General features: G+C 37.6%; 1 protein-coding gene across 2 annotated transcripts in view; it reads left to right on the plus strand.

The window, feature by feature from the left end:
* The window catches only part of LOC110462157 (acetylcholine receptor subunit beta-like 1), a 74,546-nt gene that overhangs the window by 27,039 nt on the left and 27,596 nt on the right, over positions 1-19,911 (plus strand). Inside the window, exon 1 of one of the 2 annotated variants that reach the window (XM_021516000.1) lies at positions 14,685-15,560. The exons of the other annotated variant lie outside the window; for it this stretch is intronic. Within the exon in view, the coding sequence (XP_021371675.1) occupies positions 15,476-15,560 (85 nt within the window). The 5' untranslated portion in view covers positions 14,685-15,475. Of the gene's footprint in view, positions 1-14,684; positions 15,561-19,911 lie in introns of those variants that run through there. 2 annotated transcript variants of the gene reach the window in all.

The raw sequence follows: 19,911 nt of genomic DNA on the forward strand, positions 1-19,911 counted from the left end.
TTGTACTTTAACGTCGTGTCTGAAAATATATGCTGCGTAATTTTAATACATCATAGTTCTGGATATGTTAATACGTTCAGATCTTTTTTTCAATAAAAACAAAACATCAGAAACGTTCCTAGATACACCCGTAAAACTTTACTATTTCTAAATAAAAGTTTCATTTGTGCCGTTCCAATTTTACAGAGACAGCAAATATTGACTGTTTGAATTATTTGCCTGTAAATATTTCGACATTTAATCTGTGTCTTCGCCAGACCATCGACTGCTGGTACGTATTCCCGCCACTAGCTCCTCGACCATTCCGGTAATGAAATAAACGACATTATTGGGGACATGTGGGATCCCATGGGCAAGGTCACACTCAAGGTCCAGCCTAAGGTCAGATGCACTGTTGTGGCGGGAAATTGTTGTATAACTATTGTAGTTTATAAAGAAACATGACACAAGGGTTGGTATGTCAGGGAAATGCACTAGGGAGCCATCTTCAATCGTCGGTACAGGCGGTGTAGACAATCGTAGACACTTTGATTTATGTTCACTCCCGAGCGGCGCACTACCTAGATATACGTTGTTTTATTATATATTGTGTTGTCGGTTTTTAACAAGGTGGAAGGATAACTAACACACAAGCAGAAGTTAATTTTCTATCAAATGAATAAATAGTTTATAACAGTATGTATGTGGAGGAAAATTAAAGTGATGATTTCCTTAACAACTTGGCTCTTCCTTAGAAACTGGGTAAATGTTATAGGCCAACCGGAAGTAAGTGCATACATGGTACCGTGCTGATGATAATTGGTTAAGCATGTGATATAGGTCAAATAATAACTTTACACAGCATTATGCCCCATTAATATGTTACTATAAAATAAGTTGCAAAATCTTGTTTAAGACTCTAAGCGTGGTTCAAGTTTGATGTTTAAAAATTCTTTAATGCCGATGGGGATTTCCCATTTTATGAATACATAATCTCATATGTATTAATATAAGGGTCAAGCAATCATAACACAGACTGTTAACTGTATCTTGCTATCCCTGCCAGGCAACAATTATAATTCTGGTATGGTCATCAGCAAAGCTTTACTTCCGGTCGAGTTGTTCCGGAAATATAGAACACAAAACTCACGCGGGCGTAGTAATACAAACTGTTAGGACAGCTGGTTTACTCGTTTGACCGTAGCTGATATCCTTCCGATATAATCATCAGAACAGTGTTACGTAACTTTAAACGCGTAGAGAGGGATTAAGCGGCAATCTCTCAGTCCGCTATGTTTACATAAACAACCTAGCTCATTGAGTACACTTATCATAGAACATAAGATTTCGCCATTCTCTCCGATCTCGTGAACCACAATACGATTAGTGAGACTTGGTTACCTGGTGTCCCGAACAGTTCACCAGATATAAGTAACTCTCGACAGCTGCTCCTACTAAAAACAAAGTTGAAATCAAAGGGAGCATACACTTAGCTCGTAAATTTCAGTAGTACCGATCAAGTTCTGAAATAGAATATGATATCCAGGTACACGTCTGGTCGGGCTTTTGTTAGCTCCCCATACAATGTACTGATTATGTAGAATCCAATTACTAGACACGATAGCCAACAAGATGTTAATTGAGTGACACTTATATGCAACATATATATGTTTTAAAACCAATGCTTTCATCGAACCAAACGATTCATCTACTAACTGTCGTCATTATTTGTAATGTTGCAACTCCTGTTTATTCTTTCGATAAACATTTAATTCCGCATTAGATACAAGCCACAAAGAATTCTAATTACCTGAACAATAAATTATATTAAGAACAACAAAACGTGCAGAATTATCTGGCGTGTTGCAATTGATACTGACATTCCTCCTTAGGTTTTAATAATGACAATTTATAAACTTGCCATAAGCCACAATTCCGATTTCTCAAAACATTATCGTTACTCTCAGGAATTGAATTGCCAAAACGTGTATTTATGGAATTGTTTTGAACACAAACTTTGAAGTGTTACAACGTTGTTGAGATCTGACATTTTAGCCTGTGGTGCTGGTATGTTAATTGAAATATAATCGGCGATGCTATGTAAGATAAACATATGAAGATAAATACGATACACCCATAATTATTGGCGCACTTGTTTGCTAAACAGGGCACCTGTTTCTTGTGTTAAGTGTCACACATTGCGTCGTTGCCCCGTCTCTTCCGACAAATGCCTTCATCCTCAACGTGCTGTATCTCTGATTGTATAGCCTGAACGTCGTTTTCAGGTAGTTATACAACTAAATAACCATAGTTAACGAGACTGTGATAATTGAGAAATAACTGGAAGTTATTAAAAGTATACCATATCAATTGTCTTGCCAACAAAATAAAACACAGACACAACAGACGGTGAACAAATCTTAAATAAATCACCCTCGTATATAAAGTAATCTCAGAGTTGGCGACGACCTGTCTAGGTGGTACCAGTGTTTTGAAATAAAGAAGTAATTATCAATATTTGTTTAATCCTATCATTGAAAGATAATGCGGCATACAGTTAAAGTGCTACCATTTGGCTTCCACATCGCAATGACCGTGAACGTTTGGTTTGGGTTAATAGGATTTAGCGTCATGTTGACGGCAAAGGTCATTGAAGGACGAGCCTGCATGTGTGAAATGTATAACGTGCGTGCTTGAGGCGTTATGTTTGTGAAATTGACTCCTTGCGAAAGTGATGGTCTGATACCGAATTTAGAGTGCTACCTCGCTGAAATACATGCTGAAGGCACCTACCACAGTCAAAGAATAATCTGTCGTTGTGCCTGTCCTAAATGCTACCATTGTCAAGAACTTTGATGTGTCCCGGACCGTGGGGGCAAAACTGATTGCCTTCTCACATGGATTATCTCCTGTACAGTATCACCCACAATTTTTTTGTCTTTGTACAATATGGTTATTTTATGTGGCAATGTATGTTTAATTTGTTTGAGTTTTTGGCATCATAATCGTCGAAAAACCATTGTCATTCCTTGCTCAGCTTCTGGAGACAACATTTGTTTATGCTGGTTGACAATATGCACTGTTTCATTGTTCAGTTATTGGACGGGAACTGCTTAATGCACCGTTGGCATGACAACAACACACGTGCTGTAGTTGATTTATTTTTTTGGACGTTGATGGTTTTACGTACGTGTACCTTGGACGGCATGTCCACTCGACAAGTGGGGCAGTGTGTCATGTGAGCCATTGCACATTGTATTCACGGAAAGCATGCGCACAACACACGTGTAAGAGCGTGCCACACGTGTGTACAGCTAGTGGCAGAACTGCTCAAATAACATATAACGAACATACAAGACTAAAACACATTTTCTCATTAAAAACAGACTACGGAAAAACCAGAAACTGTCATGCACGTACATACACGTAAAGCGCGTGCAGAAGGTAAAACGATTGTGAGCTCAGTAAGAATTATGATTGGGAAAACAAATGCCTTCGACTGCTAGGAAATGCCCCCATCCGTTCTAGAGGATACGGTGGTTTAGAGTCAGGGAGTTTATGTAACTGTATATTGCTCATCAAAGACTTGACACAAAGGCAGTGTGTCAAATAGGTAGGTCGGTCACACTAAGGTTGAGCCAGCTGAATGTTTGTGTATGTGAAGACAAATTTATTTACCGTCGTCCGATATCGTATAACATAGCTGACCTATAATGATGTACATTGTCAAATAATTGCTGAATAATCTGGATTGACTGGTCTTGGTTTGATTTAATTGTTGTATGAGTGTCTTTGTTATGTGTTTTATAAGATATAACACGACCACCGGAAGGATTCCCGTCAACTTCGATACTTTCAAAATAAACGGTCTCGAGTGTGTTCCCATTAGGATTCATGTAATGAATCAGCACTGGAAAGTATTGAACTAGAGCGAATTTAAGAATGACTGCTTTCACATGCGTCACGAAATGATCTCAACTGACCCATTTCTGGGGGAAAGAAAGTCAATATGCAAGAAAAACAGTGGAATTAAATGTAGCTCCAAATTATTACTATATATGCCTTTGGCGCGAAGACATGACCTCGCTGCAACTGTTATTCAACATCTGATAATACACATACATGTATATCGTACCGAAAATAGAAAAACGCATGTGATGGATACTGCGATTAAGCCACTAATTATACAGTAGCAGAGAAATCGATTACTTCATTGTAAAAACAAAGCTGTTAACACTGTTTTAACCGTGAACATATCTGGAAATATGTTGGCAATAGTGACGTCAATATTAAAAATCGTTATAACATTGTTTTACGGGTTAATGTGTGATTTTTTCTCTCCGTCTGATAATAGGATATTGCAGGAATCCTGTAATGAATTCTTGTATATTCTTGTATATTTTCAATCCTTCCGACGCCATTTTGTTTGACTGGCCATTATTGATATTTTTGTACGGATAAATTCCGGTGACCAGTTATTCCGCTCTCTTAAAATTATCCAACCTCACCAGAGAAAATTAAGCTGCTAGCAAAGACGCAAACAAAGATACAGTTGTACCAAATAACAGGGACGTTTCACATACAAATGGGCGTCACAGAATATATAAAGTGTTACAGTGCTACGTATACTGTGACGCGCTTTGTATATGTGACATGTATCCCTGTGGATAAAATCGTCTTGTTACATGTTGTCACGTTCTGATTGGTCAATGTGTGTGACCAATGGCGTGCCGTCATGACGTATTGTAAATTCTACTGTTTGATTGGTACATACTTGTAAAGATGTTTCCTAGTAATTATGACGCCCTTTATCATTATCATTTTGTATGCGCTCGCTAAATTAAAACAATTCATCCATCGATTCATAAATGTCTCATCAAATGAAAAACTCTGTCGATATCCTTTTGAATTTGCGGCAGATGTGTAGTATTATGTTTAAGATTAAAAACCAGAACATTTCTAAAACAAGAAATCACTGCATCTAGGAAATCTCTTTATCAAACCGGTAATGCCCTATACTGAACTGTTTCAGAGGCGACTAACGGTGTACAGTGTCCTTGAGAATGGCTGATAAAGGCGGGTTTGATGGATGACCATTTTAATTTACTGTGACGAGTGATCGGTCTGTTTTATACACTTTCATATTTCTAAAAAAAAAATATAGGGATGTTTGTGCAGTAGATTTTTTTTATCTTAATTCTTAAATTGTTTTCATTTTTAATAGTCCCAGTGTTCGGGAGCATAATGTAATGTAAAATCAATTCTGTATCCATGGTCATTATACGGATTTTTAATAATACTTTTCAATTGTATACAGTTCATTCGGTACGTATTTTTTTAGTTAGAAATGATTGCTGCAATTTAAAGGGAATACCTAATTAATTACAATGATATCATAGCTGACGCAATGTCGACTTTTATATCGACTGATTATTCGGTTTTGAAACCTGAAATATTTTCAGGTTTATTTACTTAAATACGATGCCACACTGCTAAAAAGAACTCTCGATCATTTCTGGTATTTAATTGTTAATCGGGACACTCATTACCTGCCACGAGGAAGTAGCTTTAGTCATTAATTGACCGCATCACAAACACACTGCGGATGTACTCGGTTCGCTGTTGCCACATCCCGCTAGTCGACACACGTGTTTGTGATCGACACGTGTCAGCGCGTGCTTTGCTTGTCTATGTCATTATAAATCTATTTGTTCCTATATGTTGTTTTTCTTTCACAAAATGTTTATAGATTTTAAAACATATTTACCACCTCCTGTCATTGGCATTGCGGATCTGTAAAAACGCCTTATCCCGTGCGGTAGACATGCTTTGTTTTGCAATCTGTTGGATGCATGGGAAAAGTCAGCAGCTAAATGTGTGTTTAAGAAAGAAAATATGTAATCAAAAATAAAAAAGAGTAATTTTAAGCCAGGACCATTATTGAGTTACCTGGCAATAGTTCTGGACGTGATGCGCGAAGATAAGATATGTAACACACGTGCCCAGCGCACATCTGGTGCTCGCAATAAAACAAGTTCACCTAATATATACCGAATTAAGGTCATGAAAAGGTAATACAGAGCTACCTCCACGAATGAGAGGGGCAGAGACGGATGTAGAAAGTTGGCAAAGCATTTGTGTAACATGCTTTCACAATTAATTACGCCAGGAGTTGGTTTTCTTTTCTTTAGAAATATACCTCACCGTATGATTAAATGATTGCTTAACGCTCGAATCCACCTTTCCTCGTAAACTGTTTAGAGAGTAACGCTTTGGTGCCATTTAGCGGCCCTATACTAATTTAATATATGAATTGCCGCTATTGTTCATAAGGTGAAATGTATACGTGTAATGATTTGTTAACTCCCACATTACCTCTCCTTTCCCCTATTAACGTACCCTGTTCGTACACTGTACATACATGTAACATTAAGAGACGCTAGTGGACTCTGGAACACTTCAAAGTCACGAGCTCTTGTTTTGAAGCTTGATCTGGTGATATGTTTTAGAGATCAAATAGTTTTTAATTACCGCGATTCATAAGAAATCTTGATTTATCTTAGTTTATTACATTAGTATCATTTTACTTAAATATTTCTTGTTGTAAGTGTATTCAAACAGAAAATTATTATACATGTACATGTTTATGCAGTCAAGTACAAAAATGTATCTTTAGTTTTCGGACATAGGAAACAAAGTTCCATTTTTCAGTTTGTCGGTAATACTTTATACATAAATCAAGAGGAAGCTAGATGTACATATTGAAACTTTTTGTATCCCGTTTGAGTGCCTCGTTTTCAAAAGCATCACGTGCCACGGCCTTCGTAAATAATACCTGTACATTTGTACATGTATGTACATATAGTCTGCATGGAATTCTCCTAACCTCATAACGGAGGGGGAAATTCGGTTTTAGGACACGTATATGTATGTGGATGGGTTTTTAATATAATGTATAAGGAAAAACATAATTAAAACGTTTCTTGATAGTTCTTTAACACCCACGTACACAGAGTTTCCTTCTTCATCAAAAGCGATAATAAATCTGTTTTGATCACGCCCTGCTGTGAATGAGACCATAAGGAAAAAATAATTACCGTATAGTTTTATTACGACTGATTTATTTTTTTCAAATGTATATATCTGACTGTGGAAATGAATATTGAAGAGGCTAGTACTTTATGTGCTATTTGACGGACCTCCCAGATAAACACGTGTGTTTTACACAATAAGTCCTGTGTATGTAGAGTGGTTCCCCTTGAGACAAGGGGCTCTTCCGGTGTTTTACACGACTACATATATCATATTGTACCGGAGCATGGGTTGTGTATTTACAAATCCTAACCTAGCAAGTGCACGCTCGGCAAACATCCATAGTTTCAAACTCAGCTAATTGGTTTCCAAACCTTTTGTAATGGGTATTTATTCAATATTGTGTCAGAAACCTTAGGATTACATGCACGACTACCCTCCAATAATTGCAGTGTAAACTGAACTCTTAGTCGTGCATGCCATGTTTAAACTGTCTAATTTGATGGCACGGCCTGAACGTGTATTTCATCGAAGACGGTGGTTAAACGAGCCAGGCACTTATCTGTTCTATACATACGAACATGGAATTTGGAGACTGTGGGTGACATGTATATCTGTAATTTAGCATTGTAGTGGATGACCTTGGATACCGATCATGTGAAGAACATGCCAAATAGCAATTATGAAAAAGGAAAACCTTCCGTCAGACGAGATAAAGTAGTTGGTCGCCATGTTGGCCTGGAGGTGATTATCACGGACAAGTCACTGATGAGTGGATATCGTGTGTCCGGTTAAAGGGTGGCCAACTTTAAAACAATATTTTTGGCATCGGAAATGCCTGGCACGGGGAAGTAGCTGGGGACATGTCAGTTAATAAGTTTACATAAACGATTGGCGTTTGCTAAGTTTGCATATTAGCTGTAGATACTGTTCATTCACAGGAAGGCTTAGCTATGGGAAGGTTGATAATGTATAATGTATAATTAACACGGGAATAGTTGAGTAATAGGATTTGCTGTAGATAAGTTGATGCATAGGATAAGTTGTGGATAATTTGACATAGTATTTTAACTGTGGATAAGTCGACAACAATGCTTAATTGTAAATCAGTGACACAGAAGGTTGGTTAGCGGAGTTACAGCATGGTGATACGAGCCGGTCAAACTCAAATAGAACCCGCTTGAGAGTTAGGCGATTCTCCACACTATCGAAATTCTTACTTGAATTTTCAATCAAAGGTACATGTATACAATTGCAGGTACAAATTAAGATATATTGACTGTTCAGGAGGTGGAAAGGTCTGAGTACATGTATGAACTGGGCACTTTGGTATGTTCCTCTTTAGTCTTTTTTTTAAAGCAATGCTTTTCGTTTTCTGTTAATGCCAATCTGACGGATTCCTCCTTGTAAACAACAGAAACGTGTAATTACAAATTCATTTTGACGATGAAACGTCGGGTAATTACGTGAAAGTTTTGAGAATCCAAAATTCATTTTCGATAATAAAAGTTTTATTTCGGCTTTACCTTATAGGTGACAGATGAGAGATACAGAATTTTGCTCTAATTATAATAACTTGTATTTAAACCCGTCCGGACGTCGAACTGTTCCACCTTCTGCAATTAAGACCGATTGGAGGTCGAACGGTTCAATCTTCTGCATAGGTGTAAGCTTACCGATCATACATGTATGATGAGGGTTAGCTTAACATTTTTCTAGACATCACGTGACTTCAGTATGGAGATAAGTTACACATTACCTATATCCATAGATGTTCATGATACCAACCGAGCATTCTTAAAATTTGGCGGCACCTTTATACCTCACGTGGACGTGCTTTTGTCCGGGCGATATAATTACGTACTGTAACAGTGGGTAGAAACCAGTTACGTGTTCACGTGCTAAATAGGCCTAACAAAGTACGCCACATGACGTAGGTAACAGATTTCCAGAGCACCGCCCGACTCCCGTCTTGCATCTTCATACATATCAACATCAATTCTCCCTCTATCATCATAAAACAACAAAACATGTTAAATATACGTTATATATCGTCGTAGTCTGAAGTACCTTCGCTAGATGTGATAGTAAATCAAATACCGGCACTTACATCTACATTTGATTTTGGTTTTGAAATGATAATTAAAGCCAATTGTATTTGACGTGCCTCCATACCCGCCTGATAGAACCACACACTTGTCTGTGATATCTAAGTGTTATGTCGAGGCGAGAGCTGATCCGTGCCAGGCGGAGAGGAACAGGCACTTTATGAATGAGTTCCTGAGAAAAACAAACTGGTGAAATCAAATTCTGTTTTTGTTAAGATAAGGTACCGACACAATCGGAGACAATGATTGAGAATCATGGTCTACCGCTGGCTTCTAGGTCCTCCTTGAGAATCATGGGCTACCACTGGCTTCTAGGTCCTCCTTGAGAATCATGGTCTACCGCTGGCTTCTAGGTCCTCCTTGGTTCAGTTTGAGTTCGCGGCGATGTTCAATGTACGTAGTGTCCCTGACCTTGCGTCAATTCACTTTACCGTGAATATAAGGGTATTTACTTCCGGTGTGACGGCTGATAAAAGTAGTTCCTATTTCCGTTACCATAATCTTTGTCGATTTATTACACGACGTATCATGACCAAAATTCCGTACGATAACACTTTCACGAACATGTAAAAATCTACATCTTAATAATAAAATACACGTCAATAGATATTATAAGATTCTGACCTCAAATTTTTGTAACGTGACAAATTGTGTGATCAGAAACAATTATTATCACTCGAGGATGATGCATGTATCACTTGTATAAGGTAGACGGTTCCACTATCACAGCAATAGTTTGGGTCAATAACTGTTTATTATACCGAAATTTATGCTTACCGTAGGTGAATCATAAACAAAACCAAGGAACCGTTGTCGTGAAATTTGCATAATCGGAGCGATTGATTTAAACATTCATACAGGTTTCCTGTATAAGTTTCGAGCCATATCGATACAATGTTCCAAAGACTTGTTAAGATTACTCCAAGCGATGGTGATCAAACTTTCAGTTCTAAATTGGAGAGATGATCATTCCTTCATGTGGCGGACAAAATGTCAACTTTCGAACATGATCAGAAATGGCATATTTGAGAAATTGTGATATACGAAAAAAATCGGTTCGCCATGTATGCGTATTGTGCCCATATAAGTACAGTTAACAGAACGGTATCTACATGTAAAAGCAGAGCTCTTCTTCTGTTAACGAATTTTAACGGGAAACCAACATAAGACAAGCTCCCATAGATTTCCGAACATTTGCAGTTTGTTCAATTTTACAAAGGACATTAAAACCCTTAAAATAATTGATCGCTGCCTTGCATAACTCCATATTGAAATTAATTCTCTGCATCTCTCTTTTCAAATACTTTCTGTATTATCATGGCCAAATAAGTATAAGACACATATATAACATAACTGTCTGCCTTTATTTACATTACAATTGGTATAAAATATTCCACTTGTTCATTGCACCAATAAGCTTAGAGCCAGCGCTAGTGTCCTGCTGTTTATTTGCCAAAAGTTGAAAACAGGGAGAATGGTACAAGAAAACTCAAGATAGCGATTCGTGTTTTCAAAATGTCATATTTTTTTTTATAAATTTATTCTTATTTTATTATTCCATTAATTGTACAACTTATTAGAATCCATCAAAATAATATCTAATAATTGTATTGTTCATGAAACCATTGTTAATTAATCTAGATAGTCTGTTGGCGTGGCTAGCCCTTTAAATTTTCGGCGCACGTATCAACAAACACACAAGAACGTTATTTCGATTCACCATGAAAATGACTGATTTATGTAAAGTTTTTTTCAACACAAAATGGCAATGAAATTTACAAGATAGAAGGGCAGGAATTGGACACAAAGATGTGAACAATAGAACGAAACAATATAGATGTTTGTCCCAAGTTGCATATTTGTAGACTTTTTGGTCAACCTAAGTAACAAGTATCCTAAAATTGCATTTCTGAACAAACCAAAAGTTGTGGAATAGGACAACACAGTTTCACTCGTGTATGTGACATATAAGTGTGCAATTTGATATTTATCGCATTGTCAGAAACCTTGCAACGGAATAACAACATCCCATTTCATCTATTTAATACGTGTACTAATTCGAACTTTAACATAAGTATATTAGATGAGGCGTTGTAAAAGTGACTTGTTTTCAAAACCATCACTTGGCATAGAATTCCTTAACCCCAAAGTGGTCAAACTGGATAATTGGAATGACTGTTTTGTTTAGTTGTAGGGGTTTGAAAAGGCCCGAAAACGTGCGTGAATTAAATATGATTATTTATGTAATTTTTCAGTGTGTCACATGTGTAAGAAAGGCATTTCAATGATTTGATTTGATCATTTGTTGAAGACCATAGAAATTAGGCCTTTCAATCTTACTCGTTCATGTAAAATATCATTATTGTAATGTACCTATTAGCTTCCTGTTGCGGAAACTGAGTCGTTGATTTTAGTGAAGTAGAAAAGAATGTTCATGAATGATTTAATGAATTCGGTGGATCTGGGTTACATTTGATAAACTGTTCAGGTGTTTTTTTTGACTCCAGTGGCCTGAGCACACATAGTGAGCTATATTACTCAGACTTGAGCTTGCGGAGTGATACACTCGATGATTTGATGACAGACATGCGTATCTTTATCAGAGCGTCAGCATCCGTGCCGAGCTATAATCTCATGGAAGCTTGGATGCAAAGAGCAACGTGATTGGTCGAAAAATTAGGGGTTTTAAGAAAATTGAAATATGCGTCTCCGTATCACAGCCAACAGCTGCGTCCGTGTCGAATGACAAACAACAAATAATGTAAACAGGAAACAAAGATAGGGTTATCCGCCGCTGCTACAAAATGTAATAACGATTGTATTGCCTTTCTTTTATTCCATGAATGATGATATTATTTCTAGAGGTTTTCTTTATCAACATCTTATTGACAAATTTACCCTGCAATACTATTTGAGAAAACCTATCAATAATTTATACAAAAAATACTTAACACGTTTTAGATTAAGCTCACATAGTTTAAATATTGAGCAAGGCAGGTACAGAAATCAACCAAGAGAACAACGACTTTGTACATTCTGTAACGCTAATGATGTTGAAGATGAATTCCATTTTATACTTAAATGCAAATTTTATGAGGATTTTAGGCATGAATATATTAAACCTTATTTTTACAAACGACCAAGTGTTTTCAAGTTAATAGAACTGTTCAATACCAAAATCGTTAAAGATCTAAATAACCTAGGCAAATTTTTGCATTTAAGTACAAAACGACGAAATAATATTGTTTAACTAAATATAATACTGCATGTTCTGTATGTTATACCCACATACAGGTATATTGTGTTTTGATAATCTATGTTATGCATTGTACACTATTGCATCCACTGTAATTTGTGTTATACATTGTGATATCTTGTACATATGTATGTCTACTCTCCGATGTGTTGTAAACATAAGGAAATAAAGAATCTGGATCTGAATCTGATATTTTTACAATACATGGATAAGACTAAATCACAGTAAGCATCCTATAATCCAATATATATTTTAAGGTTTTCATTGTTTGTAAAATGCCAGACAATTATTACCTAGAGCTAATATTAGTTCATTTTATTTCATCATTGAATGGGTTGGTCGGGTGCTGCACTCGCCTTTCACCAAGACGTCCGGGGTTCGGACGGAGAAAAGTATAAGGTTACCTGCCCGGCCACCAGGGTTTCCTATAACATTAAGACTCCCTGCGTGCTTCCATCAGGGTGAACAAGAGGAATTGATATAAGTTGAACGTTTTATTTTTTCAGAATTGTTATGAAATAAAGTATATTTTTCATCATTTACCATTTCGATAATAGAACGTTTCAATTCGAGTCGTAACGTTTGTTCGTCCGTCTTGCTCGTTATTTTCGTTCAGACTTTTACCAAATAACATAATTATATTGACGGTACTGTAACTGTTTTTAAACGCAATCCAAGCTACATTTATATAAAACTTCAAATCTATTTTAAAATCATATTTCGCTTACATTTGCACGTGTTTAGTAGAGAAATTGATGTACTAATAATTTGAATGGGTTTATAAGAATGTGCCAATCCCGAAAATATTATTTCGGGAACATACTCTTAATTTGTTTGGAATGTGACGAGATTTTCCCTGCTGATTTACGACCGTGTACCAGTGGTGCTGTGTACTAATGACCATTAAATAACTAAGCTATAAATGAACCAGCTAAACACAAATAGCCTCGGTGTCTGTCTGGTACTACAGGAGTTTAATTAGTGATTTTAACATGAAGAACTATATCGGTACGAACATCACCAATTTTTTATTTATTTCGTGATATATTTGTTCTACAATAGGCATTTTTTTCTTTTTTCAATATATGCCGACAGTAGGATTTGTATGCCCACAGTAAGAGTTTTATGCCTACAGTAGGACATATATGCCCACAGTAGGATATATATGCCCACAGTAGGATATATATGCCCACAGTAGGATGTTTATGCCCACAGTAGGATATATATGCCCACAGTAGGATTTTTTAGATTTAATACTTTAATTCGCAATATCATAGTGTTCCTATCGTGGCACAAAATGATGGAAGGTGTTCGGTTCTATCAAAGTTGTAATAGTACGACGCATGGTGTTCCGGTCTCATAAAAAAACTGGTCACAAATGCATGCATGGCGTTCTGGTCTTATCAAGGAGTTCGGAATGGCACGCAATTGCCGGTCCTGTCAACTTAATGGCTAGGGCTTGCACCAGAACTTTTGATCATACTAAATTGTTTTCTAGACAATGTAAAGTGGTGTTTTGGTCCAACCAAACTGGTGTCTGGGAAATGCGCAATGTCGCTCTAGACTTCTTTTACTTATGTTCTGTCTGGGACATGCGCAATGGTGTTTTAGACCAGTAGTGATTACGTTTTATCTGGGACATGCACATTGTGTAGTGTTTTAGTACCGATTTACGTTCAAGATTCTGGGAAGTTTGTTTTTTAATTTGAAAGATATTCTACATATACATTGATCGTTCATGTCGGTTTTCGAAGACTTTACTATTTATTCTTGCTTAGAATTCCAATTCCAATTCACTGCGCTCGAAATGGGGATTTTAATTGAAATTTCTTATTTTCGTCATGTAGAATAGTTTAAAAGTCTGTTAAGAGGGACAAAGTTCTGTCTCCTATATGCCAATAAGAAACAGTGTAGAATCTACGATTGCAATAAAACAAACCCTTAACCTATCCATTTGTTTTTAGGGCAATCCCAACTTGGTGTTATAGTTGTTTCTTGGGCATGCCCATGTGTCATATTCCAGCCAATGTTGTGTATGCAAGGGTTGTTGGTTTTTTTCTTGACTGTCGTGTGAAACTTCCGGTAGGACAAATGCAGAAAAATAAATAAATAAAAAGCGTCTATTAAAAACTGAGGAAGAGAGCTTTGAGTTGGTTTCATTTCATGGGCCTGAACAGCGACTCTAGAGGATATCCGATAGTATAATCAGACAGTGTGCACATACCCCTCTGTGTTCAAAGCAATTAACAAATAGCATTTTTACACAGATATCTTTAACGTTCTTTCCACCCACACCGGTATTTGTGTAGTAGCAGTGTGCACCGCCGTTCCCTCGCTCCTCGTTACACTCTCGTGTCCAACAGTGTACGCACATCTCACCGGGGATCGATCCCGGGGCGTCTCGGTCCCGGGGCTACAAATCAGTGTGATCAAATGGGATGACATTTGTGTAGTGGCGCGCTGTTCCAGGACTGTACGGGCCGTACATATACCATGTGTCGATAGCCGTCAATACCACTTATTGATCCGGGCAAGTTTTATTGAGGGAAACCTGGTTGGATTTAACCAGACACGTGAGAGTCGTACACCACTGGTGTTTTTAGAGTTGTATTATTATTTTAATTCTGAAGATCGATACCTTACCGAGCCAGGTGTGATAGTTACTTCGGCCTCAAGATCAGCCTAGTGCCAGTGTAGCCTGCTGAAAGTATTTTGGTGAACAAATCATCCTTTAAATCAATATGTACACACACTATCTCGCGCCAAACATGTCGGTGTTGTAGAGTGGCCACCATGTAACGGTCGGGCAGAGGACGGATCTGTGAGAGCACTCCCCCTGGATGTAAACACACCAGCGTTCCTCCTCCTCTTCTCACCACGTGGGTACGTCGGGACCGGCCCTGACCCCCCAACACATGTTCTCTTCGCGAGAGAACTTAGCAATGTTTGTGTATTGGATGTACGCATGCGCCGAGCGATGATGGCGACACACTCCAATGTTACGGAGGAAAAACAGTAGCAACTGTATACTTAAACTCTAATTGAACAGTGGTGCGCGATTTAATGTCGAGGGACAAATCCTCCCCATGGACTATGCACTATGATGTGGAAATCTGGTGCAGGGTACCTATGGCTGAGCGCGGTTCTGTCGACGGTGAGCGTCTCGGAGCAGACAATGACTAGAGGTATAGTATACACCCTTGTATCTGTGGGTCGAGGTCGCTCCCCTCTCCTACCAACTTATGGTGTCAATATATCATACAACACACACCGCCATAACCACTATATTGCATGTAGCTTTTATTCAGATGGAGACCGTTTTGTTATACCGATTTTATTTCAGTCAATGTTTTATATGTTCAATGATGGCTGTGTATGGGCTGCCGGGTGTGTGAAGGGGGTGATACGTTCGTCTTTACGACTTGTGTTGGCTTTGTAACGCTAGGAATGCTGATTATTTCTCCCGTTACATGGAGTCACTACCCACGTGTATCAATACAGGCCTGCCTAGGTATCAGACAGACAGCGTCTTCATCAACTAACTCGGTTGTGGATGAAATTCCGCAGAATTAAAAAAAAACCCAGTTATATCTGAGAGAAGAAAGTTTCAGTATTTCGTTGCCAGTGGTGGAAACACCTTGCCATGGTGACATAAGACTTCGATCCAGTCCTGCATGTTAATCCGACATGTTGAATGCATGCTGTTGTAACACGTGTGTGCTTAGCCTGTCATCCAGCGATATGTACAGCAGAGCCGAGGCAGACATTCACACCGACAGATTAGACATGGCAGTGGTTTTAGAAAGCATCTACCCTCCCCACACCTCAAACAAATACGTACGTCACCCGTGTACCCACTTTGGTCTGTCTGACATAGGGATCGACCGGAAGTGTCGTCTGAACCACAACGTGTCACCTACATGTAGGTTTAGCGCTGTCTCGTGGTGGGGCACTTCCTGTCTGTGTCCTCCACTTGTGTCACCATGATGTCCATCCCATCTCTTACCATTATTAGTGCGTGTTTGAACATTAATGATTGACAACAGGTGCTCTGTTTTCGGGTTAAATATGGGTCTGTTGATTCGTTTGAAACGAAGTTGATGCGTTGTTACACTTTTTTATAGCATTATCTTAGTGCACATGTTCTTAAGTCTTACTAATTTGTCTTATGTGCTTCCTAGAATGTAATAGGATCGAAGCAGGACAATACTTACTAATTAACTGGTGAATATTAATCAGTAAACATTGTCGGATGTTTTCATCTCTTTAACACAGAATAGAACTTTGTGTAATGTCCATGGGTTACTTCTCATTGGTTTGTGCGTGTATGAAAACAATGGTTGGTATGCGACAAAGGTAGGGGTCGTATCGATACTAAATATCTCACAGACTGTACATTGTCTTTTTGAATGAGAGTCGATTTTTTTTCTTTACCAGTGATGACTCATAAGATCACTACTGAGGAAAGATAAAGACTGTCAAGGGGAATTGTTTGGATACTGTGCAGCGCAGACACCAAATATGACTGTCGTTTTTTCTACGCCAAATAGTACTGTCGTGTAACAAGGGGATGTCTCCACACAAAATGGAACTGTCTTCTAAGGTNGCTTCCAAACCAAATATGACTGCAGGATGTAGTTGCGATTTGTATGGGGCACGTCTCAATCTTAAATATTACTGTTTTATAAGGTTGCCCCTTTGTATTGGGAGGCATTTACAAACCAAATATGACTGTCTTGGAATTATAGATTTATATGGGAGACATCTCTACACTTGATACGACTGTCGTGTATAGTTAGGATTTGTATGGAGGACGTCTGCAACCAAATATTACTATCGTGTACATTATAGATTTGTGTTGGGTTGCATCTCCACACCAAATATTACTGTCTTATATATTGAATATTGAAGATTTCATTTAGGGCATCTCAATAAAATATATAACTGTCTTATATGATGTAGATTTTAATTAGGGCATCTCAATACCAAATATTACTGTTGTCTATAGTGTCAATTTGTATGGGGACGTCTCTAACCAAAGACGACTGTCTTGGGTATAATGTAGATTTGTAAGGGGGTATTTCCACAACAAAAATGACTATTCTATATGGTGTTTAATCCACACCAAGTAACACAAGTTACATACACTATCTAATTATTGTATGAAGACAAGAGGTCATCGCAAAATGTCGACTGTTAGGTATGAAGGAGGGGGGGGGGGGGGGGGGGGGGGGGGGGGGGGGGGGGGCATATGGATACAAAGTTAAAGTAGATGTTAATTTATTTGTTTCACAGCGATTTATTTGTACGTGTTACACATGCTCGATTAGTTAACTTTCATTTCAACACAATACACTATACGGTACATCTATATAATAAACTAGATAACAACCACGTGCATCTATGTTGTATTTATTACATTGGTTAATTGGTAATTATATACATCCTGTAAACACTCCATACGATTATAGCATACAAAACACTACTTGAAGCATAAAAATTAAATACCATGCATTATCATACATCCCAATTAAGCATGCACCATTTCGATACTCCGCCCACTTAAAATCAAAAGCATATTTAACATGTGTGGTCGGTTATGCAAAATACAGATTTGATAACACGCATACTGTAACAGCACAGAGTCAACAAATATGTATATAAATACAAAAAACAAAATGCATATTAAACAAAGCACTTTCTCCATGATATACTAGCCACAGAACATTCTCGCTCGCAGGCTGTTGTATGACATACTTCTATATCATTTAACGGATTTACACGTGGCACGTCGGTATGTCTTTAACGTAGCTAGATTCATTACCTTACTTGTATGTGGAGGTAGATCATACAATAGTTTTAACGATAGGTATTTATAATGTAGCTAGCCATTTCCCTTCGTCCTGGGGATGGTACAGTATTTTCAGAATATTTTCATACATTAGATACTTACTTGCATCATTACGGTGTTATTTCAATAATTTCCCTCAGATAAGGGTGACAGTTTTCATAAATGATTTTCATATATTTCAGTAGCACGTTTCCTCAATGTTACACAACATGTACATAACACAATTGTGGCTGACTTGCGAACTATTTCATCAAGACCAGAATCGATTTCCATATTGATCAATAGTAATTGTCACTAGCTTGTCCGAACTACCTTTATACAGATGTTCCCTATACTTAAGGACACAGGTCGAGGGTTGACAACACAAATCTAGTGTCAACTGCCCTTTTACAACTAATAGCTACGTGTTGGTCTTAAGGTTTATTTACATTAATATATGACGTGATAGTTTATAACATGTCTAAGAGATAATGTTTGAAAAATAATAATAATCAATATCCACTCCAACGAATTTAACTTACTTACATGTGATGACATACATTTGATAGCCAGAATTTGACATTCCGCAGGTTTAGTCTCCATCTGTTAGTTATTACACTGTTTTAAACGTTTCAGACTTTTCTTTTCTTTAAAGTTTCTTTTAAAGCCCATAACACAAAAGGGAATTTGAAAGAGTATTATCCTCTTTGGAACTTAGAAATGTTGCTTCATTTGTAGTTAAGAATGCTTTATACCGAGATATATTTGCCGCAGTTAACTTTCGCCGGTCATTTTTGTTCTCCGTACTGAGGACTAATTTATCAAGACAGCAAGTATTAGGCCTAGTACAAAACAGTATAATATACGTGTTTATACATGTAGTAACTAAACGTGAATGGCGAAGTTTTATTGTAGCCTTGAATTTGCGCCATGCAATGTATTCATGATAAATACTGGGGCCAAAGGATGGAACCACTAGACCTTGACAACTGTCTCAAAACTGCTAATATTCATGTACGTCTTAAATCTGTCAATTATGTCACACCATACCCTCTCAGCTTCATAAGGACGACGAAGGCAGTTATAGGTCTATACCATTGGTCCAACGAGGTCATTTCAATATCCCTCACCACTTCTACATATTGGACATACATTATGGCAAACAGCTCTATCCTCCTCGAAAACAGTTAGACCTGGATGGAAAGTACTCCAAAGAAACCGTTGAGAATTGTAACTCTTCTGGCGTGGCTCGTTCAAAGGGTTTTGACATGGGTGTTACAAATGCAGTTATGGTCTAAATTTCTGTTTGCTGAGGAAGATTTTTTTCTCATAAATACATGTAGGTTCAAGGACATCTTCACAGCAAATATACCTGTCGGGTACAGTGTATCTTTGTGTGGGGGCGTCCCAATATAAAATATACCTGTCGGGAACAGTGTATCTTTGTATGGGGGACGTCTCAATATAAAATATACCTGTCGGGTACAGTGTATCTTTGTATCATTTTTCGACAATTTTCATACATCAACTTCAACCAAGCCAACTATTGATGCTAATGCTAATTGTTTTTTGCAAGAACACGATTCTAACTCTTCGAAAGTCACATTTGACGAATTATACGTTAATATATCAGAAGCAGAAATATTTGGTGCTATTAAAAAAATAAATGCAAATAAGGCATTTGGTCCTGACAATGTTTTAACTTG

The sequence above is a fragment of the Mizuhopecten yessoensis genome, unplaced genomic scaffold, assembly GCF_002113885.1.
Source record: "Mizuhopecten yessoensis strain PY_sf001 unplaced genomic scaffold, ASM211388v2 scaffold10755, whole genome shotgun sequence".
Lineage (NCBI taxonomy): Eukaryota > Metazoa > Mollusca > Bivalvia > Pectinida > Pectinidae > Mizuhopecten > Mizuhopecten yessoensis.